The following is a 26002-nucleotide window of genomic DNA, read 5'->3' as shown; positions in this document are numbered from 1 at the left end:
GAGCTGGACCATGGCCTCCTTGGCTCGTTGCCAGGACCCGGCCTGACCAGCCAGCAGCAGGCTCCTCTCAGAAGGGGTGAATGCGGGAGAGTGGAAGGGCGCCAAAGCCTGTGGCGGGATGACTTTCGTGGCCCGAGAGCACGCTGGGGTCATCTGCTATGGCATTCTTGCCAACAGTCCTCTGGGGTCGGTGCCTTGTTAAGCCCATTTTACAGAAAAGGAAACTTGAGGTTCGGCAGCCTTCTCCCTGTCGATCCCTGGAGCCTAGGCGGGGGGGGGGGGCACAGAAAAAGCCCCCTCCCTACGTGATTCTGATTTTTCTCCAGGAGTCCTCTTGCCCAGTGGGGTGTGGCTCCTCCCAGGCACTCATGGGGACACTTGCCGCTGCTGGGTGGGGCAGGCAGGCCCCCATCCACCTCGCAGCCTGCATTACTGAGCTATTGAGCTGCAGCGACTGTAACCCCTGCCCCCCGTGCTGCGCTCTTGGCGAGGCTGAGGGAGCTCCACACCGCTGGTCCATGTGCTTCTCCAGCCTGTGGCTCTCCCGGCTGACGGGTGTCTGTCCTCTGTGCAGGCGATGACTCAGGATGCAGCCAGGGGCCACGACGTGCACGGAGGACCGCATCCAGCATGCCCTGGACCGCTGCCTGCATGGGCTCAGCCTCAGCCGCTGCTCCACCTCCTGGTCAGGTAGGTCCGGTGGGGGGAGGCGGGGAGTGTAGAGGGGCTGGTGGGGCCCCAAAAGCCTCGGTGTGTGTGTGTGTGTGACAGTGAGCCCTGGAGTGCTTACAGAAGCCGGCGGGTTCTGGTTCTAGAGCCAGACCTCCCGTGAGCCGGTGTGCGGCACAGCACCTGATGGAGAGTAGCCCTTCAGAACGTGGCACTCTGTCTGTCTTCCCCCAATGTCTTCCACCTCCTCCTCCTCCTTCTCCTCTTCCTCCTCTTCCTCAGGGCTATCTTGCTTTCTTCACATGCACCAGAAACACAGGTCCTGGAAGAAGCTATGGGTCCTGCTTAGAAGAACCACAGCTGCTGATTCCAAAAGAACCACTCGGAATTCATAGATGACTCACCGCAGAATTCTGTTGCATTGGGTTCTGGTTCCTTCCAGAGCCCCATCTCCTTTCTGCCTGCAGGACAAGGGGGAATCTCAGCCGAGCTTCAGTGATCAGGAAGCTTCCATGTCACATGTTTCCCAGGACCCAGGAACGGGCTTATCTGTAGGCAGGGGCGATTCTATCTCTGAAGACTGGTGCCTACTTTTGATCATTTCTCATGCTTCTAAGAGTGTTCATATCCCATATCCCACTTGCCTCTCTGACTACCCCATTAGATAGGTAGCCACTGCTCCTTGAACATACCCGGCTCCTTCCCTGGTTCCTTCCTACCTCAGGACCTTTGCACTCACTTGCTGCCTGGAACTCTTCCCTCGGAATGGCATGTAGCTGGCTCCTTCTCATCTAGGCCTCAGACCAAGTGTCACCTCCTCTGAGAGGTTTTCCTTGGTCTTTGGAATTACACAGATCTAGATTAAAGCTGTCTCTCACTGGCTGCTGTCACACGAATGGGTTAACTACTCGGGACCCCACCTGCCTCGCCTCGCCTGTAAAGGGAGAGTGGCGGCCACAGGAGCCTCTTCCTGAAGGGGGGAGGGGAGACTCAGGGGGACAGAGTCCACATATGCAAGAGCCTAGCACCTTATCGGCACACAGTAGAGGGTCAAGTCAGTGGTCCTTTACTGCCTACGGTCTGGATGGAACCTAAGTGTAGGCAATAGAGTTGGTGGGGGGCGGCATCATTACGTAAAAGAAGACAAAAGTATCTGGCTTTGGCCAATTTTACAAAACCCCATGTCCGCATGAAAACGCTGTGAGGGTCTCCCCAAACTTGGAAGGAGCCCAAGCTCCTGAAGGTGCCTGCAGCACAAGCTCCCTGCAGCTCACGGCTGGCTCCCCTCGCCTCCCCCTGCTGCGCTGGCCTCTACCACGTGCACACGCGCACATGCACACGGGCCTCCATGTGCACCCCACTAACTTCCAGGGGTTTACCCCTGCTGCCTACGAGGAAATAGAGCCCGGCACAGTAAGGAAGTCTGGGGAAGTTACACAAGGACAGAAGTGCCTACTCTGGCTTTCAAAAGCTACACGGATGTAGCGACCCCCTTCCTGGGCCCCCCACCAGGCAGTCCCAGGGTGGACTCTTGGTCTCTCTCGGAGGCTTGGTCTTGCTTTGGGACTGAGCTTGCCATGGCTCTTCTCCTCCTCTTTCCAGAACTTTCTGCCTCTGCCCTCCTTCCCTGCACCTTGCAGATTCCAGCACCCCCTGGAGGGGCCAGAGTCGTAGAAGTGCGGCCTCTCAAGGGGACCCCAGCCCGTCTCTGTGTCTCATGAGCCCTGCTCTCTGCAGGACCGCTCTCTGTTGGCTGTTGATCCAGAGTCTTCTCAGACCGTCCCTTTAACTAGGAGGGCCCCCCCGTGCAGCCCCCTGGGGATTCCCGCTGCTCTCCGGACCTGACCCGAACTCCCACCTCTCTCTCTCTGCCTTTGCAGCTGGCCTGTGTCTCAACTGCTGGAGCCTGCAGGAGCTGGTCAGCAGGGACCCGGGCCACTTCCTCATCCTCCTGGAGCAGATCCTGCAGAAAACCCGAGAGGTGGGCGCCGGCCAGGGGTCAAAGACGCGAGGGAAAGGTCCCCATGGAGTGCTGGTTCTGGGGTGTGCTTGGCCCAGCGTGGGGGGTTGGCAAAGGGCACTGGGAACCCCTGACTTTTCTGTTCCAGCAGTGCTTGGGGATTGAATGTTTCTAGAAGGGGCTTGTTGTCCTTTCAGTAAGAGAAGGAGGATTCCTAAAATTCAGGAGTCCGGATTCTGAGTTTAAGCTGCTGCTGCTTCTTCTTCTTCTTCTTCTTCTTCTTTTTTTTTTTTAGGGAGAGAGAGCAAATACAAGCGGGTTAGGGGCAGAGGGAGAGGCAGAAAGAGAATCTCGGGCAGGCTCCTCGCCCAGCATGGAGCCGACTACTCAGGGCTCGATCTCATGACCCTGAGATCACAACCTGAGCCCAGCTCAACAGTCAGATGCTCCACCGACTGAACCCACAGGCGCCCCTCACTTTCAGCTGCTTCCTAAGACAGACATTTCTTGCAAGTCTGGGTATTCACTAGAGAGGAGGGAGGAAGCTCTCTCGAATTCCTTTCCTTGGAAAGAGCCAGGAAAGTAGACACAGAAGAGAAAACCGATTAAACAGCGAGACCATATGAAGAGGCTTTTCCGACTAAGAAGAAGGGCATGTTTCAGGCTCAGCTGGGCTGGGCTTCTAGAACAGCTGGGGATCCATAAAGAGGGTGCTAGCTCTTCTATAAAGAATTGTCTTCTTAAGTGTTGTTGTTTTTTTTTTTTTTTTTTAAACATGTGACTTTTTCAGCTGTCCCTGGACTGTCTTTGTTTATCAGAACACCCAAGGCCCCAGTTCTGGTACCACCATTTACAAGGTGCTGTTAGACCCCGACCATAAGCAGGCCAACTCAGAAGAGCTAAACTGCCTTTGGGGTGTTCAGTTTATAAACGCAATTCTCTGCAGCCATGTAGCAATAGGGGAGGGTTTGTAGGAGGGACCAAGGAGTGGGTGTATCAGGCACATGGTTCAAGGTAAAGAGATTTCTCAGTGCAGCACAGAGGGTGGGCCTTTCTCTGCATCTCTGATGCCCACGAGTTCCAGAAGGGGCCGACACCTTTAGCGTGTTGACCGAAGGATTCTAAATCCCGTGCAAATGTACGGTGGCAGGTGGGTCAAAGAATGAGCTGAGAAGTACATAAACCTTGGAAACAAACATGGAAAGAATGTTGCCTCGGTTACAATAAAATAAATGCAAATTAAAACCATAATGAGACAGTCTTTGCCTAGCAAATCAGCAAAAAAAATTACAATGAGGAATGCAGGGAAGGGTTAGAGTGAAACCCCTGCTTTCGTATGCACGGCATATTAAAATTGGCACAGTCCTTCTGGAGAGTAACTTGCCAGGGTGCTTCAAAGGTCAGAAATATGTTTATAGGCTTTGATATGTTGATCCCATTTCTTGAACTCGAACCTAGAGAAGTAATCCAAATTGTGGAAAAAAGTCATGTGCACAAAGTAATGTGCATTGTAAAAGGATTTAAAACAGCAGGAAGATAATCTTAAAGGTCCAGAATGAAGCTAATAAATGACAGAGATCTAGCAGAAGAAATATTATGCAGGTAATAAATAGATGGGCATTATCCAAAGGTATAAACAAATTTTAATGTATAAAAAAGGACATCAGTGAGATTTATTAAACGGTGTACTGAAAATTGACTAAGCGTCTGAAAAAATTCAGAGTGCATTTCCTAGCGCATACCACACAGCAGATGGGATTCTAAGTGCATTAAAAATTTACATTTAAGAAAACAAAGCTTCAGAGAAAAGAAGAAAAAGTGTATATGAAGATTAACATGATGCTTGCTTGCCAAAGCAAAAATCCATAAGGGAAGAAAAAACAAACACTTCTAATATTGGGACATCAGGAAAAGAAATCTATACATTCAAAGCTACACAATGGGGACGCCTGGGTGGCTCAGTGGGTTGAGTGTCTGCCTTTGGCTCAGGTCATGATCCCAGGGTCCTGGGATCGAGTCCCATGTCAGGCTCCCTGCTCTGTGGAGAGCCTGCTTCTCCCTCTCTCCGCTGCTCTCACTCTCTCTCTTGCTATCTTTCCCTCTCTAGTAAATAAGTAAGATCTTTAAAAAAAAAAAAAAAAAGACAACAACAAATTTGAAAAAATACAACCCAAATAAAATGGAAATGTGTAACTAGGAGCAGGGGGGAAAGGTGGTCTTAGAGATAATGTAGCAAAACAGAAATTGATTTATAAATAATAATAGGTTAAAAATGAGTAAGAATATACACACACTGATTTACATGTCTGCAGAGGAAAATACAGAGAAAAAATGGTGTTAGGAGAACTCATTGCGACATGAGCGGTGATTGGGTTTAGAGGGGAGATATTGTGAGTGCTTTTTTTTCTTTTTTAAACTTGTATTTCCCAAATTATTGCCTTGTGGTTACGTTACGTTTCCCGTAAGAAAGAAAGGACAGAACAAGAAAACGCCACTCTGTTCTGCACCTGTGATGAACCTCACGCTCTCCTCCTGTCCTGTCCGCAGGTCCAAGAGAAGGGCACTTATGACCTTCTCGCGCCCTTGGCCCTTCTCTTCTACTCCACTGTCCTCTGTGTAAGTTCCAGTGTGGCGGGCTGGGGGAGGCGGGAGAGGCTGGGGAGGGAGGATGAGCCGGGACCTTGAAACAGGTGTCAGCTGTCTGATGGCTTTCCGGGGGGGTGCTGCCATGAGAGGCCTCAGGGCTCCGTGCGGATGCCGTGGTACCTGGCACAGCTGGGCTCCCGTGGGGAGTCTGTCATCCACGACCTGTTCAGGAGCTGTGACACGGATCCTGCTGAGAGGTTTCCGGTCTACCCTGTTCTGTACCCCCAGAGTCGGTTCCCCCCGGGGTGAGCATCCCGTCTTCCCCGGACCGGTGGCATCGAACGACCACACATATGTGGGATCCCATCCACTTCTGAGCGTAACCTTTGCCTCAAGTGGGGATATGCAAATACAGGTGGTTCAGGCACTGAAGACCATTCCCCAAATGACCAGGAGCAGTGGCACCATTAGGCTGACCCCCCAGCTCTGGGTGACAGCTTTACAAAGGGGCGCTCTCACGTGTTGGGTCTTATGTGGGGTGAAAGCGTGGCCCCCGGGTACCATCTGGCGCCTGTGTAACTCCCTCCCTGCGGATAACTTCTGGTTCTTTCTGCCCCTGTCCCGGGACATACTGCTGCCGGGAACAGAGTGCCTTCTGTGGAACATTCCAGAAAGGAGCAGGGTCTTTTGCGGAGTATCAGGCAGCTCTCTCTCAGCCAGACCTCTCTCTCCATCCAGACACCACACTTCCCACCTGATTCGGATCTCCTTCTGAAAGCAGCCAGGACCTACCACCGCTTCCTGACCTGGCCCGTTCCCTACTGCAGCATCTCCCAGGAGCTGCTCACCTTCATCGACGCTGAGCTCAAGGCCCCGGGTGAGTGCTGGCGTGGCAGGCGTGGGGACTTCGCGGTGCACGCGGCACCCAGTGGCTGACAGCAGCGAGCACAGGTGGCAACGCAAAGGAGAATTCTTAGGGGAAGCGGCAGGGGTTCAGGGCGAGGAGACCCCGCTGCACGGTCTGTGCCTGGACTCTGGTTCACCAAAGAGTCTCCGAGACTGCCTGGGTCAGACAGAGGAGCCCACGTAATACTGACCAGAGGCCCCTGCTGGTCCTCTTTGCCTCAGGAGCAAGTAGGGAAATGCATGTGTGGACCGATGGCGCTCTGATCAGGGGAGTGACCCCGGCTAGGGGTGGACAGGTTGGTGGGCGCCGTGACAGGTGTGGACAAGGGCCTGGTGCCACGTTTGTACATGTGGGGTCTGAAAAGGAGGAATTCTTGAAAAATGGCAAGTGCTCCAAATAAACACAAAAACGAGGGCCCGGCAAACCGTTCTAGAGCAAGAGAAAACCTAAGGAGGTTACATTTACCGCGAGGTGGCCCGAGAGAGTAATTCAACAGCCTCAAAGGAATAATGTCATGTAAACGTCCTCAGTGATACCCTTAACACATTTGATAAAACTCAACATTCATTCCTAACACCCGAAACCCCGGTAATATATAGAAGTGTTATTAAGGGGGTAACAGCCCACAGGGAAATGCTAGAGGCATTTCCATTTCAGTCAGCGACCTTCCTCTCTGTGCTTATTGGTGTTTTGCCTATGCAAATAGGCAAAAATAGAATATTTCTTCTTCCGGAGAAAGTAATATTTTAATTACGCCAAGATCAGGCAATTGCTTATCTGTCAGGACTAAGAGACTCACCCACAGAACGGACAGAACTAGTCGAGAGAGCGCTAATGGCATTCGCCAGTCAGAGGACACAGTGATGGGGGAAAAAACCCAACAATTTATAATAGCAACTAAACATATAAAAGAAGAAAGAGAGATACGAATCTCTCTTCTATGTTACCCACACAGAGAAACAAAGTTAAGGAGAAGTAACCTAAGAGAGGCATTGCCAGATTGAATCAAGATTTGTTATATGACAAAGTGGCCTGAAACCAGGGAGGAATCAACTCAGTCCTTTGATAAATGGCATCAGGACCACTGACCGACCATCAAAACTGAGCTACGGTTCTATCTCAAAAACAAACCAATAAATAAGAGTTCGATCTCAAACATAAAATACATTTCAGGTGGATTGAAGGTCAAAGTGTGGAAAAAAGAGACCATGAATGTAATAGAAGAAAAGTAGGTTACAGGACCCACGCAGAGTGGAGAAGAGATACCAAATGGTAACCTCCCCCTGCCACCCAAGGCAAAAATGATCAAAGAGAAGGCTGCCAGATTTGGGAACATTTAAAGCTTTTCTATAGCTATTCAGTCATTAAGGATATAGAGGCAGAGGCACCGAGGGCAAAAGATGGCGAGTCATCTGCTGAGTTAAAAAGCAGGTCCCCAAAGTGCTATATGTTATAATCCCATTTTTTGTTTTTGTTTTTGTTTTCTCTTAAATTTATATAGGTACCAGACCCTGTTTAGCGCCCACGACACCTAGCTCTCGTCACGCACACTGCACACACACAGGACAGGAACACTAAATCCTGCTCTCCAGGAGTTCCTGGAACCCAAGAGAGCTCAGGAAGGCAGCTTAGTGTGTCAACTCCGGGGGTGGGGGGGGGTGGAGTGGGGGGCTTCCTGCCTTCCTTCCCCAACCATCTGATTTGTCCGCCCCCAAACAGTCAGGCTGGCTGTCTCCTCCCAACCAATCAGCTTCTCCATCTCCTGCCAATCAATCTGTGGGAATGGGCTCAGGTTAGGGTAGGCGGGCCCCAAAGCCCACCTGTTCCTAGGATCTCTGCGCATCCTAGAGGCGTGGGTGCAAGAATTTAGAAACCGGGGAGGCCCCGAGGAGAGGTGCTCAGGCACGTGGTGAATAGACAGCTCGCCGGTCTAACTTTGCGAGGCGCCCTAAGTGGACGAGCGAGTTCAGGATTAATCTCTTCCATTCCCTTCCTCCCACCTGCTCCCCCAAACCACCAGATCTGCATTGCCAGGGCTTCTTCCTGGGGACCAGAATTCCTTTAACAAGAAGGCTAAGCTTTTCTTCCCTCCTATAAGGTAGACAGAAAGGATTCAAAATGTAAATACCCTCGGAGAGCCTTCAGTGGGTAATCACAGATCTAAGTGACTCTTTTTTACTTTGAAATGAGGAGGGGAGAGCGGGGAGATGTAGGGCCGGGGGAGACCATCACCTCCCTGCACTCAGGGAGACCATTCCCAATGTCAGGTAGTACCAGCCGGCTCTTGTCCGCTGAACGCACGCTATGCCTTGAGATGTTTGCAGGGGAGGGGGGCATCTGGGTGGGGCTGTCTGCTGGGCAGCCCAGGGAGCGTGGAGGGCAGGCTGTGGAGGGAGAAGGTCTGATGCTGGGATGGCAGGGTTCTACACCTGGGGAACAAAAGTCAGGCAGAATAGCAGGCAGAGCTGGAGATGGGATAGGGTTCTTGGTCTCAGAGCAGAAGACCCTGGGAAGTCTGGTTCCTCACTGCAGAGCGCCTCCCCCCATGACACTGCCTGGGGGACAGTGTGACACCGCAGATGTCCTGGTGATGGAGGGGAAGGCCAGCACCTGTGTGGAGAGGGTGGCGTCCTGCCTGTGCTGGGAACTCGTCCTCTTCCAGGGAAAGCAGAAGCGAAATAGGAAATCACGGACTCTTCGGCATGTCAGAGAGTGATTTCCAAACAGTAAAAAAAAAAGAAAGAAAGAAAGGAAGAAAAACAAGAAAAAATCCCTAACATGTAGAAACACAGGGAGCCTTCGTCAAAGACACTGAGCTCATTACCGAGGGAACCCGCAAGATGGCAGGGCTGGTTTAAAGGAGGGTATGAGAGCCCGATGGAAGTTTCTTGATAAACCAGAGTAAGATTGCAGAATTAGATGCGGAATTGGTTAACATCATAGAGTGGGGTAACACCGTAGCCTGTGGGTGCGCTTTTCTACGGGACAAAAATCCCTTCAGTCGTCTCCCCTCCACCCCGCACCCACCTCCCCCAGGTTCACCTCTCACTTCCCAGAACCTCAGCCGTGGCCAGTGGTGACTAGCAAATTGGGCTAAATCACCCTTTCCTCTATGATCCCGAAGTGGGATGGTTGGAAAGGGCTGTAGCCAAGCTTTTGTTAGGGCACATGGGACTGTTTTCCCTTATGGTAGGTCCCCGTCCCCCATCCTCCGTGCCAAGGGAGGCAGCGGGACGGAGGCTGGAACAGAGGCTGCGGAGTGAGCTCTCCGAGGAGAAGCTGAGGCTGAATCACTTAGTGGTTCCTGGTACTTGATATGATGCCGTGGTGGCCTCAAATTCTGGAGCTGTGTCCCCTGTGGCAAGACACGTATTTAACTTACAGGAGCTCTCGTTTCTCATCTGTAGGATGGGTAGCCTCCTGCCGCCTCCCTGTCGGAGCGCTGCGAAGGGCAATGCTGGTGCTCTGGGCAGCCAGAGCCGGAGAGACAGGTCCTGAAGGGGGAGCCCGGAGCCAGGCCCTCCACCCAGGGTGCCTTCGGGAGCCAGTTGCCATGGCGACGACTGAAACAGTTTATCCCGCTTTGATGTGGCTGGGTGGGCAGAGGAAGTGGGCAGGTTATCAAGCGTTCGGGCCGCCCCCTTCTTCCTGGCTCTACCCCAGTAGGCTGGCCCACCGCCTCTGGTCCTGGGCACGGGTGGCAGGAAACCTCAGGTCAGCGCTGCCGGCTCCCGCCCACCACAGCCCTCTCGGCTTCAGCCGGCATGTTTGTTGGGTATTTACTCCAACCCCCGCGGGGCTGCGTAGACCACAAAACCTGCCGGCAAAGAGTGGATCTGTGATCGTGAGTGGCGACGGGGGGCATCACCCGTGAGTCTCAGGACGGTTTCCAAAGCACACACCGATGGCTTCTCCCCCAGACCACGGCCCTGTGAGCAGAGAGAAAAAGCCATAGTCTTCCTATTTCATGCAGGAGAAAACGAGACTCAGAGAAGGTTCGCGTGTCTTGCCCATGCGCTCTGAATTTGGGTGTGAGAGAAGGAACACGGGCCTTGGTAGGACCTATGCTTTGTCACTTTCTGGCTGACACCCTTGGACAAGTTACAGGAGCTCTCTGTCCAAAGCAGGACTGTCGTTGTTGGGGATGAGGCTGGTGCTGGCCCGGGCATTGACCACAGTGAAGGGCTGATCTCCCCCATCCGAGAACACCCTGTGGGGTTGCAGCTTATCCTTGTCTTCCAGAGGTTGAACCCGAAGACTAGACAGGTGAGCGGCTCGCCCATGCTCACAGAGCTGACAGGCTCTCCACCCCTGGAGCCTATGTCTGTTGGATCCCCAAAAGCCATATCCTTTGACTCCAGAAACCTATTCTTGCATTTGTATAAAGCTCTTTCTGCCCAGAGACATAAGCTGGGAGTTGTGTGTGACGGGAAAACCGGGGACTGTCCCAGCTGCCATTTTGGAAGCTCGTTCCTTCCCCTGGGCAGTCTCAGCCACTTTTTCTTTCACTTGGTGCCTTCGATCCTTCAACCCTCTGCTGAAGCAGGTGCAAACCTAGATTTGGTCACTTTGGCCCTTGAGCTGGTGGCAGGTGAATTCTGAATAATCTTCCGTGGCCAGAAGCTTCTCTCAGGATGTTACTGACCAGAGGCATTTGCATTTCATGCTTTTTTTTGGGGGGGGGTGGCGCATCTCTGATTATGGAATAGAGGATGTAGAACCCTTGAAGGAAAGTCAGATGTCACTGACTAGCGGATGGGGGTCTTCCTCAAAGAATGCTCCCACACCAAATGCATAGGCCCACCTGTGCACCCCAAACCACCACCAATTCTCCCCTACTCCAGACACCAACTGAGTGTCCCAAGACCCAGTGTGGTTCTGGCACCAACTACCCACATTTAACGCAGACCCCACGGTTTAGAGCTCAGTCCCCTAGACCACCCCCATTTCAGATGCCAGTTGCAAACCCCACTTTGCTAAGAACCCAAAGTGAGGGAGGGACGCAGCTGGCAGGAGAAAACATTATAACTGAAATCCACTCCCTCCCTTTCAAAGTCTTAATTACATTTGGCCAAAAGTGGTCTTTCAGGAAAAAAAAAATCCAGAACAATTAAAAATTTGAGTATTTGATGTTATAACATCAATGAAAGATTTTTATGATTGAAGAACAGTGGTTAGGAGGGACACAACATCACTGCTCTGGTGTTCTTGTCAAAGTTTCTTGCCTCCCTCCAATCCTGGGATGACATGAAAAGCCCCAGATCGAGGGACGTTCTATCATAACCAATCAGGATTCTTGAGTCAAGGTCACGGATGACCGGGACAGACTGAGGAAGTGTTATAGGTGGAGGAGGCTAAGGAGAAATAAGTCCATGCAGTGTGGGACTCTGGACAGATAGGATCCTGGAACTGAAAGAGAACAGTAAGACCATATATGTATTTCTTGTATTACGGAGTCACAGAAGGAGATGTAGGGAAGAGTGGGGAGCCACTGTTTCAGAAATCACAGGGTAGGATGAATCAGAAATAAGCTGGCTGCCCCATGACAGAAACCCCAGTATAACATTGGTGGAAACTCGTAGGAGTTTATTTTTTTCCTTATATTAAAAAAAAAATTCCACTGGAAGGCAGTCCAGGGTTGGCACAGGAATCGCACAAACATTCTAGACCGGGCTTCTCCTTTCTTTCTGCTCCACCATGCTTAGCAGAAAACCTCATCCTCAATGCCCTTTCATGGTCTAATAATGGCTGCAGGTGCTCCAGCCATCGTGACCCTATACCAGTTAACAGAAAGGAGGAAAGTGGGAGTTACAGAAAGGGGTCTTCCAGAACCCCCACCCAACCCCTGGAAGGCAGGTTGAGAAATGTGACCTATCGCTCAGTGCCCAGGGTCCCTTTGGTGAAGAAGGGGGTGGGTGCTGGGTGGATGCCCACAGGTCTTTGCTGTGTGTGGCCCACGAGGAAGAGTGGCCTAGCAGAGCGTGGACTGGTCCTTCAGGGTGACCTCGGGCAGGGCAGTGAAGGAGCGGGGGTGGCAGATCTCACTCCACCCCCCCCCCAGGCCTGGTGGCTCTGCAGAGCTGGAGGCCATCCCATGGGCGGAAGGGTCAGGAGAAGACTTCGCAACTGAAGTTCGCTGGACAGCATTTCACTGACGGGTTTGCAGGGAACCCTGAGGGGAGCTTGCCTCTGTCATGAATGCAAGTGGCCACCAGGTGGCGTCCCAGGTCCCCATAGCTGTAGCCCGTTTCAGGGACTTTCCTATTACATGAACTTCTAAACATGTGACAATTACATCAGAGAAACACCACGCAAAAGGCCCCCAAGTCAAAGCAATTAGGTCCTAAATGAGAACAGCACAAACTGGTCATTTTTATTTTTTGCAGTTGACCGGACAAAAATCATGGCCTTTCTGTTTGCAGCTGCCTCTGATCCCTGCTGGTCGGGGCTTTGCACTTTTCAGAGGGGCTCGCCTTCCTGCTCCCTGCTCACACCCATTCCAGGGCAGCCTTGCCCCCTGACAGAGACCCCTGCCTGCCCTCCGAATCCCAGCCCCTGCTTCTGGGGCTCTTGCTGGTGGAGAGAACCAAGGGTGCTTGAATCTCCCCGTGGCGGGCACACAACCATGTCCTTCCTGTGAACAGTCTGTTCTGCAGCCACGGGCCTGGGTCAGGCTGCAGGAGCAAGGGAGAGACGTTGGCTAGTTTGGTGCCGGGGCAGAGGCAGGGCTCAGCCTGGGAGGGACAGCAGCAGGGAGGCCGAGCTGCCCTGAGAGCCCCTGGGAAGCTGGGCAGAGGTGCGGAGGGCCAGAGGAGACTGAGCTGGGGGCCCGTACACCCTTGGGGGAGCCCCTGCACCTCGAGAGGGCCAGGGAACCCCTGGGCCGCTGCAGACCACCCACCTTGAAGCCTTGGGTGCCACACCCGCTGTCCGTGAGGAGCTGAGCTGCGTGGGACCTGAGCATCATCCCAGGGGCGCAGGGGGAGATTCGCAGGCCGGTGTGGGGCCACCGCAAGGCCATGACTGCTGGAGAAGCAGGTAAACCGACCAACTCTCCTTTGTTCTGGCTACAGGAATCACCTACCAGCGGCTGGTGAGGGCCGAGCAGGGCCTGCCCATTAGAAGTCACCGCAGCTCTACTGTGTGAGTGTTCTGGGGCGGGGTTCCCCCATCACCATCCTCCTTCCCGGCCCCATGCGTCTGGCTTTCCCTCCATCCCTGTACCACCTCCCCCTCCGACCCCCCAGCCCCCGGGAAACAGTCTTCGAGAGGACCAGGAACACCTGGGAATCATGGTGATTCTTTGTACATAAGGTCGTTTCTCTGGGCTGAGGCATTTTCCTCCCAGTTCTAAATGGCTCCAAGGCTTTAAAAAATGAAACAAACGTTAAAAGCCACCTGCACCGATCATGCCAGGTCCCGGGCACACATGACCTTGCTTTGCCCCCACTTTTTAGATGGGGAAACTGGAGGTCAGAGAGGCCAATTGTGACTTCCTGAAGGTTACACAGCTCAAAAGCGTCTGAGCTGGGATTGAAGCCTCGGTCTTACTCAAAGGCCCATGTGCTTTCTATAGCATCTTTCTGCCTATTACTAAAACAGCATTTTTCCAAACCTTTTTTGATGAGGACCTACAGTAAAAAAAAAAAAAAAAAAAAAAGCATTTTATTTTTATTTTTTAAAGTAATCTCTTCGTGCAAGTTCTATGGGGCTCCAAACTCATGACCCCGAGACCAAGAGTGGCATGCTCCACCAACGGAGCCAGGCAGGCGCCCCTAAATGATGCATTTTATATGAAAGCCTACTGTATACACACACACACACATGCATGCGCACACAGAACTGAAATGAGCTTTAGGTAAGAACACGCGTGCAGAGAAAGCGTGAAAGGGGAGGGCATATGCCCGGCTGGTGGCGTCCTGCCCTCACATGTGCGTGGAAGGAGTGAGTGAGCACTCAGTGAAGGAGAGTGGCTCAGGCAGGGACAGCTTGTGCAAGCCTGTCCCCTTTTCCTGACGAATGGAGGGATCAGCACTAGTTTCCACCCCACCCCCGGAAGGATGGGGACTCTGACAGAGCCCAGTCCTGTCGGTGGGGGACTGCGGGGGGCCCTGACCCAGGGCAGCCATCCGGATGCAGGGATGGGCGGGAAGGCCCCCTCATGCTCCTTCTCTGCACGGAGCCTGTGAGAGAGAGAGGGGAACAGTTCCAGCAGCTCCCACCGCAGTCTCTACAGCAGGGCTTTTGCGCTGTCTCGAGCGCTTCGAGAAAACACAGCGATGGAGGGCGGATGATGGAGGGCGAAGTGAGAACAGACGTGTGTGCTTAACTGCTAGCTGGGCCGTCCACACCTTGCGGGGTTCCTGATTCTGTTCACATTTGGTCTGTCTGAAGTTTTCCATGATGAACAGAATGTCAAGGTTGGCCCGGAGAGGGAGTGCAGGGTCTGGGGAGAAGGCGGGCTGGGCACAAACTCCACTCCCAGCCTCGTGCAGGCAAGCTGGGGCGAGCTAAAAAAGGGGGGGGGGGTCGCCTGTGAGCTGCAGACTCAGGCAGCCTTGACCCCTAGCCTGAATTTACAGGGCAACTTGCACGCCCGCATGTGGCTACCCCGTTCCCTCCCCCCTGCAAAATGAGCCCCGGGGCCCAAGTCCCCTCCACTAAGATGGCCCCAAGTCCCCTTGAGGCCTCCTTCGTCCGTCCCGACATCCTGTCAGAAAGATGCTGATATAAAAATTAAGGTGAAATTTCTTTTGGAAAAATGAAGTCTCACGCTCAGAAGGTCCCTGGAAAACACTCAAGTAGACTGCAAGCTGTGCTCTTCGAACTGGGAGCCCTGAGCCAGCCCGCTGCCTCTCCCCTGGGCTTGGCCCCTACCTGTGGAGGTCCCCCATGGGGCTGAGCAGCTCCTCCTGGTGCCCCATGTGAGTGAGGGGTGCGGCAGCGCTGTCCCTGCCCCCACCCCAGAGCCCACCCTCTGTGCCCCCAGCACCGTGCTGTTGCTGAACCCGGTGGAGGTACAGGCGGAGTTCCTCGCTGTGGCCAACAAGTTGAGCACGCCCGGGCACTCGCCCCACAGCGCCTACACCACCCTGCTCCTGCATGCCTTCCAGGCCACCTTTGGGGCCCACTGTGACCTCCCGGGGCTGCACGGCCAGCTGCAGGTACGTGCTAGGGGCCCCAGGGCCTTAGCATCACCCTGACTGACGTGGCTGGGCATTGGCTGGCAGACTGGCCATGCTGAGAGATTTCTGTGATGCTGGGTCCCCACGGAGGTGCCAACAGAGGTGGCTGGCAGCCCAGGCAGGGGACTGGGTACGAGCTTCTGAGGACTGGGTGGGCTGGGAACAGGCTGTAGAGGGAAGCTGGGAGACCTGACTTCTAGTCCTAGCGCTATGATGGGTTAGCCATGCGGCCCTCATGTGTCCTCCCCTCTCTGGGCCTTTCTTTCATGACCACTTCCTGAGAAGGGGACCCCGGGGAGGTGGGTGCCAAGGCTGGGGAGGAGAGGGGCCACAGCCGCCATCAGAGAGAACCTAGGGGCTCGAGGAGTCGGGCAGCTGAGCCCTGGTTTGGGAGCAGGCCTGTCTTGTCCTGCGGTTTCAGTCCAAGAGCCTGGCCGAGCTTGAAGACATTTTCACGGAGACCGTGGAGGCCCAGGAGCTAGCTTCTGGCATCGGGGACGCAATCGAGGCCAGGCAGTGGCTCCGGGCCAGGCTGCAGGCAGTGGGAGAGAAAGCTGGCTTCCCCAGCGTCTTAGGTGAGGCTCTTGGGAGATGCAGCGTGTTTTTTCCCGGGGGGTGGTGGTGGTGGTGAGCAGCCCCAGGGACCAGTGGCTCTGCCCCACACAGCCGGGGGGGGGGGTCCCAGCCGTCATGCGGGCACCCCACCACCCCAAGGTGGGAAAGAGTGCTGGCTGGCCTCTGCCCGGCGCACCGTGCGGCCGGCGCTAATCTCTTCTCTTCCACGAGCTCCTTGCAGCCCTCACCTCCCGTCCCCTCCTCTTGCAGACACTGCCAAACCTGGTCAGCTCCGGACCATCCCCATCCCTGTCGCCAGGTGTCACACATACAGCTGGAACCAGGACAGCTTTGGTGAGCAGCCCGGCTGGCGCCCTCGAGGTGCCCACCCCCCAACACCCCCCTTCCCAGTTGCTTCCCGTCCTGCCACCTGCCACCGGCCCAGTCGCCCAGGCAGGCTCTAAGCAGAACAAGGGCAGCTTGTTCACAGCTCACCCTCCTCCGGCCCTCTCCTCCTCCTTCTCCTCCTCCCCCTCCCCCTCCTCCTCCAGCCGGTCTCTCTGAGCCTGTGGTCCCTCCCGAGGGCACTCAAGAGGGGTTTCAAGGACCCAGACACCCAGACAGTGCCTCCCCTGGCTTCCCCGCAGACATCCTGCAGGAAATCCTGCTCAAGGAACAGGAACTGCTACAGCCAGGGATCCTGGGGGACGATGAGCAGGAGGAGGAGGAGGAAGAGGAGGAGGAGGAGGACTTGGAAACGGACGGGCATGGTGCCCAGAGGGATTCCCTGCTCTCCACCAGCTCCTCAGTCTTCCACGACTCCACCCTGTCCCTTGCCTCGTCCCAGGCCTCAGGGCCCACCCTGTCCCGCCAGCTGCTGACCTCCTTTGTCTCCGGCCTCTCCGACGCCATGGACAGCGGCTACGTGGAGGACAGCGAGGAGAGCTGCTCCGAGCTGCCCAAGAGGCCGGGCAGCCAGGAGCGCCGCGGCCACCGCAGGCCCGGGCACAAGTTCAACCGGATCTATAAACTCTTCAAGAGCACTGGCCAGCTGGTGCTGCGGAGGGACTCCCGGGGCCTGGAGGGGGGCTCGGACTCGGGCCTGCCGCTGCGGCGGGCGGGGAGCCTCTGCAGCCCCCTGGACATCCCGGCGCCACCCCCCGCGCGGGCCCAGCGCTCCCGCTCGCTGCCGCAGCCCAAGCTCAGCGCGCAGCTGCCCAGCTGGCTCCTGGCCCCTGCCTCGCGCCACCAGCGCCGCCGCCCCTTCCTGAGCGGGGACGAGGACCCCAAGGCGTCCACGCTCCGCGTCGTGGTCTTCGGCTCGGATCGGATTTCGGGGAAGGTGGCTCGGGCCTACAGCAACCTGCGGTAGGAGCCGGACCTGGGGTTGCAGGGTGGGGACGGGGCTCGCCCTGCCCTGGGTTGGGGGGGGCGGGTGGGGGTGGGTGGCGGGCTGAGGTCCTAGCGGGACGGCTCTCTCCTGGCCTCCTCCTCACCAGGCAGCTGGAGAACAACCGCCCGCTCCTCACACGGTTCTTCAAGCTCCAGTTCTTCTACGTGCCGGTGAAGCGAGGCCATGGGGCCAGCGCCTGCCCTGCCCCTGCCAGCCAGACGCCCCCACTCCCGACAGACTCCCCGAAGCACCCCAGCCCTGCGGTAGGTCCCGACCGCAGCGGAGAGGGGGGCGTCCTCACCTGGTTTAAGCCCTTCCTGGACTTGGGGTTCTGTCCCACGTGCCGTGGGAACACAGAGCAGGCCCCCGCGGGCCACCCGAAGGGGTGAGAAGTCGCCACCGGGAGCAGTCGCCGCCGCTAGGGGGCGCCTCCTCCTGCTGGAGCCTCGCTGGGGGGCGGGGGCAGCCCCTGCCCTGCACTTGGCGGTGGCACTTTGCTGCGTGACACTGGCTAAAACTTCTCGGACTCCTCTCAGGGCGGGGAGGGGCCCTGACGGGGGCTGCAGATGCCGTCGGTGGCGGCGGGCTGGAATGACTTTCGCCCCCTTGTCCCAGGAGCTGGAGAGCACCAATGACATCTCCCACTACCTCGGCATGCTCGACCCCTGGTACGAGCGCAACGTGCTGGGCCTCATGCACCTGCCCCCCGAAGTCCTGTGCCAGGTAAGCGGCCCCCGTGGGGCGCGAGGGGGCACCTGCTGCAGTCACACGGGGCCGCTCGGAGGCCCTGGTTTTGGGGGGACCCGCCCTGAGGCCTCCAGGGCAGCCCAGGGTGAGAAGCGCGACTGAGCCCAAACTGAGGGCAGTTAAGGGCAGTGACGGGGTGGGTCCCAGAAGGGTCCTGGGGCCATTCAGCTTCAGCCACCTGCCTCATCTCCCAGCTTTGTCCAGCTCCCTGGGGGGCTCTGGTGTCAGGTGAGGGAGCTCCGGAGGCTGGGCTGTGGGCCATCCCCCGGCCATTCTGTGTCCCTTTGATCACACCCTGGCTTCCCTGGCTCTGTCTGCCTCCATCCCTGTATGGATGCCTGTGTCCATCTCTCTTCCCCTCGCGTCCCCTTTCTCCCTGGCTCCCCTGACCAGGCCCCGCCACGCCCCCCCTCCCCCCAGCAGCAGTCTCTTAAAGCGGAATCCCAGCCCCTGGAGGGCTCCTCGGCCCAGCTGCCCATCCTGGCGGACATGCTGCTCTATTACTGTCGCTTCGCCGCCCGGCCAGTACTGCTGCAGGTCTACCAGACAGAGGTGAGGACACCCCTGCTGCGGGCAACCTCCCCACCCTGACCCCTGCAGCCAACCACCTCCTGCTGCAGCAGCCCCTAGGTGTGGGGGCACCTGGGAGCGCCCCACTGATGCCCGTCCATGCCCTCTGCAGCTGACCTTCATCACGGGGGAGAAGATGACCGAGATCTTCATCCACTCCCTGGAGCTGGGTCACTCTGCTGCCATGCGTGCCATCAAGGCTTCGGGTGGGTGATGCTGAGCCCCGGGGGACATGGGCCTTGGGAGGTAGGGGCCTTGCATTCTGGGAGGGCTACTGGAAACAAGAGGAAGTGAAGGTCTGTCCATGTGCCACAGGTCCTGGCAGCAAGCGTCTGGGCATCGATGGGGACCGCGAGGCCGTCCCTCTAACACTACAGATTATTTATAGCAAGGTGAGGCCACTGCCGGGGCCGGGTTCCTGGGGGTCCTGCTCTTGACCCATCCTCACCTAGAGTCAGCCCCCCCTACATCCTCAGGCCCCCGTTTTTCAGCTGGGAGGCCGCAGCCATCTCCCGTGGACAGAAGGGGGAGGGAGTGGACATCCTTCTCTCCTTCGGTCTCCAAAGCCACCCCCCCGACACACACACAACGAATGTGCTCTCTCCCAAACCGCATGTACTCAGCAGATCCCATGAAGTGTTAGGGCCTGGCTGCGCGGCTGAGGATGAGGGGGGCAAGGGTGCGGGGTCCAGACGCACAGCGAGGGAGAGCCCAGCGACCACAGGCTGGCATGCCTGGTTGGGTGCATGGGAGCTGTCTGAAGGGAGTGAGAGGATTTGGGGGCAGGGGTGGGCCTGGGTGCTGTAAGCTCTTGTGCCTCTGATCCCTGGACCAGGCCAGCCACCTAACACTCCTCGCTGGAGCCATCGAGGTCCATATGGGGGTCAGGGATCAGGAGTCGGGGTCTCTTGGTGCCAAAGCGAGCGGGTGCGAGCTTCCCCAGGGGAGCGCAGACTCCCTGTGGTTGGGGGTCTGGGGGGCCTCTGGCTGAGAGGGCCTGGCTTGGCTGCATTTCCAGGGGGCCATCAGTGGCCGAAGCCGCTGGAGTAACATGGAGAAGATGTGCACCTCGGTTAATCTCAGCAAGGCCTGCCGGAAGCAGGAGGAGCTAGGTGAGTGGCAGCGGGGTGCGCGTGGCAGGGCGCTGTCTGCAGCGGGGAGGGGCCCTGAGCCTGGCCTGAGCTGCCCCTGCCCCTCAGACTCCAGCATGGAGGCCCTGACGCTAAACCTGACGGAGGTGGTGAAAAGGCAGAACCCCAAATCCAAGAAGGGTTTCAACCAGGTGAGGATGCCCCCGCTTTCCGCTACGGTGCCTTCGGGAGACCCTGGCACGGGCGGGTGCGGGGTGCGCCCATGGTCAAGAGTCCTGTGCTTGGATGTGTCTCACCGTGGGGCCCTGGGCCCTCTCCTGGGGGCAGTCGGGGAGGGACAGGGCCGGAGAAGAGGCAGGGCCCCAGGGAGGCTGCTGGACCTTGGCCCAGGCTAGCTGTCAGCCCCGCAAAGCTGCTGTGGGGGTGACCATGGCCAGCGGTTCGGGAGCGGCGATTGCGGGCTTACGGGGGCTTTGCTTCCAGATTAGCACATCACAGATCAAAGTGGACAAGGTGCAGATCATCGGCTCCAACTGCTGCCCCTTCGCCGTGTGCCTGGACCAGGATGAGAGGAAGATCCTGCAGAGTGTGGTCCGGTAGGAAGGGGGTAGCCCAGGGAAGGGGTGTAGGACCCTGGAAGGAGCTGCAGGGGTGAGGCGGGTGGGGAGCCTGCCCTTACTCCTGCCTGTCCCGCAGGTGTGAGGTCTCCCCGTGCTACAAGCCGGAGAAAAGCAGCCTCCACACCCAACCCCAGTGGTCCCCTGACCTGCCATCCCAGGCCGCACCAGACCTCTGCTCCCTCCTCTGCCTGCCCATCATGACCTTCAGCGGAGCTCTGCCCTAGTGGGGCCCTCACAACCCAGGACAGGAAGCCCGGAGCAGGCAGCGTCTACCGAGGTCCTCCCCACAATGGCCGGTCTCGCTCCCTATGGAGAACTGGATGGCCCTCTGTGGGATCAGGCCCTGCTGTGGGCCCTGCAGCAGACAGCGGGCAGGGGGTTGATGGTTTCTGGGCCCTCTGGGCTGTGGCCAGCTACACTGCCCCTCAGATTCCTCACGGTAGAGAGGAGGGGGATGGATGAGCTGACCCCAGAGGCCCTGGCCACTGGTGTGGTCTAGGACCCTTTCTAGAAAGATCTGAGGTTCTGGTGCTCCGTGGTGTGGTTTAGGCCTCCTCTCCCAACCTTCGGCTGGGCCCCCCTCCTTAGTTTGTCAAAGTGTTGGGAACACTTTGTATCTGGAGTTCAGTCCCCTCTACTCTGGGATTCAGGTGATAGAAACAAGGTTAGGGGCTTCTTCCCAGACCTTCAGTAGCACCCCTCCCCCCATCTCTCTCTCTGCCTCACAAGTTCCCTGGGTCTTCTGGGAAAACAGCACTAATGCTTTACCTGTGTACGCTCAGCCCCGGGAGCCCCTTTCTGGCTCGGAGGGCCTTGGGTTCTACAGCAGTCTGGTTACCTGCTAGCTTAGTGACCAGAAGGAAGGGAATCAGCTTCTCCGAGCCTCCATGTCCTCAGCACTAAGAGCTTCAGGGGCTGAAAAGAAACTGCCCGCCAAGTGCCTGGCCCAGTGGCCCGCTCATGGCCGGTGCTAGGTACGGATGAGCGGCCTCACCCTTAAGGGCCAAGTCTCCCCCTCCCCTCCCTACCCCCCCACCTGGCACTGGGACACCCTCACGGGCTCTGGGATGCCCTTCACTCCCCTTTGAGGCAGGACCGAGACTGCGGGGGTGAGGAGTGGTTAGCTTTACCCTCGGAAGGAGGAATGGCCTTGGCGAGGGTAAGATGATTGTTGCACGGGAGCCCCCGCAGTCCTCGCTGACTTCTCTCCTGGGTTGGGCCCCATGACCCCCGCTCCCACGTCAGGCCTTAGGCTGGTGTGTATGGAGACTTCCAGTCCCAAAATCCACGGGCCCCATTCTGGCACCTGGGCGGGATCCCAGAGGGGTCGAGGGAGAGCCTGGCCTCCAGGTGCTTTGTGCCTGGCTGGGGGGAATGGGTCATGGGACATGAGAGCCAAAAACATAAAGTTGTCGTGTCTGAGTGGTTTGGAAGCTGGAAGCATATGTGGGCTAGGGTGGTAGGGGGGCGGGCAGGGCCGAGGACGGGATTTGGACGGGACAGGTGGAGAAAGTAGCCATGGGAGAGGACCGCATCCCTCCCAGAGACCCTCCATCCCCTTCTTCTCCTGCTTCACCTGGCTCCAAAGGTCCGGGCTTACAGGAGCCCCCAAACCCCAACCCAGACTACTCACCACCAGAGAGCAGTGACCGGAGCCGGCTCTGCCCTGCGTCACCACCCCCCGCCCCGTCCTCACCACCTATACTGCTCTGGGCTCCGAGAGCAGCCAGCCATAGACTTTGCAATGTATTCTGTTGTGTGAACAGGTTACTACAGGATAAACCGATATCCATGAATAAATGAATAGAATTTAATATTATTTTCAAAAAAACCTTGATTCTTCTCCTATTTCTTGACCCCCTCCCCCGGTTATTTTGCTGCATGACGAGTAACTGCTAGTTGCTTTGTTAACATAAACCCGGTCACAAGCAGGAGCAGCAGCAATCAGATTCTTGGTGGATTGTTCTCTTTATCTTTTTGTAAATTTTCCTCTCTATGGGAAATGAATTTGTGCTGGGATTTTCTCTGACACTACTCCACCGAAGCCTCATCCCGTTGCCGAGAGGAAGGGAAGGGAGCTCATTGCTGGCCCTCTGGACGGGGGCTGTCCTTAGACTTGGCTCACAGGGAAGGAGAGAAGAGCTGTGAAGATGGGAAGGATGTTGGAACAGACCTGTGACTTGGGAGAAGCCGGTCAGCATCGGGAAGGCAGGAAAGCAGATCAGCATCCTAGCGTGCCTAGGAGTTCAGCTTTGACTAGGCATGGAGGAAGAAGGAGCCATGAGATACGCTCTCTGCACCAGCTAGCGATTGCCAACAATAAAGCACACCGGACACCCGGTGGGTGAAAACCGTGATCCCTTACTCTTGCTTGTGCGTCTGCAGGACCTTCAGGGATCACTCCGTCTAGGTGAGGCTCAGAGCAGCTTGGCTCCAAGCTGCAGGTTGGTCTCAAAGGCACCTCGGGCCGCCACGGTAGCATGAGAGAGGCCTGCTAGGGCCTGGAACTGGCGGGGTGTCTCTTCCGTCAAAATTCCACCGACCCAAATCAAGGAAGCACAACGACCCACAAATTTAATAAACTCAGCAAATCTCACACAGGAGAAAAACAGAATCACACTTTCACTTCTATTGGTCTTCCCAAAATCCCATAGCCACAGTCGGATCATGAGGAAAGTGTCAGACAAATCCAGACTGCAGGACATTCTGTAAAATAATCTGACTAGTACTCCTCCAGGAAGTCAGTGGCATGAAAAACAAGGAAGGGCTGAGAAACTCAAAAGCCAAGGAGGCAGGAAACCTGAAAACTAAATGCAACATCGTACCCTGGACTGGATCCTAAAACCGAAAGAAGATATTAATGGAAAAGCTGGTGAAATCCCTATAAAGTCTGGAGTTTAGTTTTTTAACACACACACACACACCTCATTGTAAGACTCCTGGGAGAAAAAAAGATAATGAGAATATCTTAAAAACAGCCAAAGGCAGGGGGAATATAACCTTCAAAATATAACCTTCAAAAGTTCAATAATTAAACTGAGACCTCCCTTCTCAACAGAAACATTGGAAGTCAGAAAACAGTGAAATGACATCTTTAAAGTGCTGGAAAAAATTCAGTCTAGAATTGTCCAGTGATTTTTTTTTTTAATACGCTGCTCACAAGAGACACTCTTTAATATAAGAACACAGAAAGTCTGAGAACAGAAGGATGGAAAAGGCAATACCATGCAAACCTGACACAAACAGCTGGTGGTATTATGCTAATATAAAAGATTTTAAAGTAAGAATTAAAAAAGAGGCACGTTTTATAAATATTAAAGAGCCAATCCAACAAAAACATATCACCATCATAAATCTAGATGCATGCAATAACACGCCTTCAAACTATAAAGTAAAAATTGACAGAATTAAGGTCTCCACGACCTTAAGGAAGGACTTTATTACATTTTCCTCAGTAGCTGACAGAACAAATAGGCAAAAAAGTAACAGAGATATAGAGGATGTGGACAATACAATTAACACATTTGATCTCATGCAAACAGAACGCTGCTCAGCCACAAAATTCACATTATCTCAAGTACAACTAGAATTATCAAATTTCAAATGACTGACATCAAAGGGAGTATATTCATCTCAAAAAGACTGAGGAAGAAAGGTATAAATCCTAAAGGAAGGAGGAGGAAGGAAAGAAGGGTAAGAGTGGAAATCTATGAATTAGACAACCAATGTCCTAGAAGTTAAGTACAAATTATCAATATCAATATAGTGCATGGAAAAAAGGACATCTCTACAGATCCTATGTACACAAAATTACAATGAAAGGATATTATAAATTTGCCAAAGAATCTGGCAATTTGGGTAAGATGGAGAAGTTTCTCGGAAATAGAATTTGTGAAAGAAAGGGATTTCCTGGATAAGCAAATAGATATTCAAGAAATGGAGACTATTTTCTTAACTACACTGGCAGCTAGTGGTTCTTTTTGCTGCCCCCCCATACTTCTACGAATTTCAGGATATCATGGAGTTGGAACCATAGTGACTACCCTTTTCAGATTGGCTCACCCACTGAGCAGTGTGTATTTAATGTTCCTCCTTGTCTTTGCACGGCCTCACAGCTCCTTTCTTTTTGTTGCTGAATAATATCCTGTTTTACTGATGTGCCTGGTTTGCTTCTTCACTTGCAGACTGAGGACATCTTGGTCGATACCAGTTTTTGGCAATTATGAATAAAGCTGATATAAACATTCATGGCTGGTTTTTGTGCCGACATATATTTTCAGCTTGTCTGAGTAAATACCAAGGAGCACCATTGTTCCATCATATGTATATTTAGTTAAGAGAGAGAAAAAAAAAAAAGCCAAGCTCTTCTGAAGTGACTGTGCAACTTTTTCATTCTTATCAAATGAATGAGAGTCCCTGTGGCTCCAACATCCTTGTGGGCATTTGGTGGCATCATGGTTTTTTGGATTTTATCTATTCTAATGGGTATGTAGTGATGATATCTCATTGCTGTTTTGATTTGCAAATGCCTAGTAACTGCAAGGTTGAGTACCTTTTCATGTGTTTTTCATGTGAGTATCTTCTTTGGTGAGGTATCTCTTCAGATCTTTTGCCCATTTTTAAATTGGGTTGTTTTTCTTACTATTGAATTCTCAGAGCTCTTTGTATATTCTGGATACCAGTCTTTTATCAGATACATGTTTGACAAATATTTTCTCCGAACCTCTGGCTTGTCTTTTCATTCCTCTTAACAGTGATGCCTTTTTCAGAGCAAATGGTCTTAGTTTTAATGATGTCCAGTTTATTGATTTGTTCTCCTCTGGACAGTATGGAGCTTCCTCTGTCTGGTCTTTATGTGACAGGTGCACTGGTCTGTCATCATCCTCAGACCTTTCCCTGAGGTTCCTGACATCCAAGTCATGCCACCTCCAGGGGACCAGCTCTCCCACAATTCCTGGGGCAGGGAATGCCTACATCCCCTTCAGTCTGCTCAAAGCAGAGGCATCAGAGCTGTTTCCAGCCCCTTCGCAGAGGTGTGTGTGGACCCCACTTGCCTGGTGCTTGCCCAGGGTTTTGGACTCCCCTCCCCTACTCTCACAACCACCACCCTCTCCAGCGCTGGGATCCAGCACTGTTGCCCTAGGGGTGGCGGGTGGGGGCTTCTCTCTATTTTCCCATCCCTGGATCCCTCTATTTCTTCAGGCCTGTCATCAGGGTAAAGGAAGCTGGCTATTCTGGCAGAGGCTGTCCTCCCCCACCCTCTGGGGACAGAGACAGGCAGGTGGCAGACTGTCCCTACCTGTACCACTTCCTCTCTGTTCCCTGCAGCAGGCACACAAGCGTTCCAGCTCAGACCACAGTCCCTTGTCTTGGTCTGCTCAGGCTGCCATCACGAATGCCACAGAGTGGGCAAACAACGGGTGTTTATTCCTCACAGTCCAGAGGCTGGGACATCTGAGATGAAGGTGCTGTCAGATTCTGCTTCTGGTGCAATCCCACTTCCGGCCTTGCAGATGGTCGCCTTCTCACTGTGTCTTCCTGCGGTGGAGAGAAGCAGCCCTAGCATCTCTTCCTCTTCTTAAGAGGCAGGGCTGGGGGCTCTACCCTCATGACATCATCCAGACCCAACTACCTCCCCAAGTCACCACCTCCTAATTACTGTCACCCTGGAGGGGCAGCATAGGAATTAGGGGTGGACCCAAACACAATGTCCATAACA

General features: G+C 54.8%; 1 protein-coding gene across 3 annotated transcripts in view; it reads left to right on the top strand.

Moving 5' to 3' along the window:
* PIK3R5 (phosphoinositide-3-kinase regulatory subunit 5) overlaps window positions 1-24487 on the top strand; it is a 64257-nt gene extending 39770 nt beyond the window's left edge. For 2 of the 3 annotated variants that reach the window (XM_044249078.1, XM_044249077.1), the window contains exons 2-19: window positions 575-690; window positions 2550-2650; window positions 5177-5245; window positions 5954-6092; window positions 13196-13265; window positions 15112-15286; window positions 15729-15882; window positions 16133-16216; window positions 16510-17230; window positions 17362-17518; window positions 17871-17978; window positions 18423-18554; window positions 18685-18778; window positions 18888-18964; window positions 19591-19684; window positions 19772-19854; window positions 20147-20259; window positions 20360-24487. In XM_044249078.1, coding sequence (XP_044105013.1) covers window positions 588-690; window positions 2550-2650; window positions 5177-5245; window positions 5954-6092; window positions 13196-13265; window positions 15112-15286; window positions 15729-15882; window positions 16133-16216; window positions 16510-17230; window positions 17362-17518; window positions 17871-17978; window positions 18423-18554; window positions 18685-18778; window positions 18888-18964; window positions 19591-19684; window positions 19772-19854; window positions 20147-20259; window positions 20360-20507 — 2622 coding nt within the window. In that variant the 5' untranslated portion in view covers window positions 575-587 and the 3' untranslated portion in view covers window positions 20508-24487. The remainder of the gene's footprint in view (window positions 1-574; window positions 691-2549; window positions 2651-5176; window positions 5246-5953; window positions 6093-13195; window positions 13266-15111; window positions 15287-15728; window positions 15883-16132; window positions 16217-16509; window positions 17231-17361; window positions 17519-17870; window positions 17979-18422; window positions 18555-18684; window positions 18779-18887; window positions 18965-19590; window positions 19685-19771; window positions 19855-20146; window positions 20260-20359) is intronic. The other variant, XM_044249079.1, reaches the window with a different exon arrangement.
* The last annotated feature ends 1515 nt before the right edge of the window (window positions 24488-26002 follow it).

This window comes from Neovison vison, chromosome 5 (assembly GCF_020171115.1).
Source record: "Neovison vison isolate M4711 chromosome 5, ASM_NN_V1, whole genome shotgun sequence".
Taxonomy (NCBI): domain Eukaryota; kingdom Metazoa; phylum Chordata; class Mammalia; order Carnivora; family Mustelidae; genus Neogale; species Neogale vison.
The sequence above is the reverse complement of the archived record's forward strand: the minus strand, read 5'-3'. Positions and strand labels throughout refer to the sequence as shown.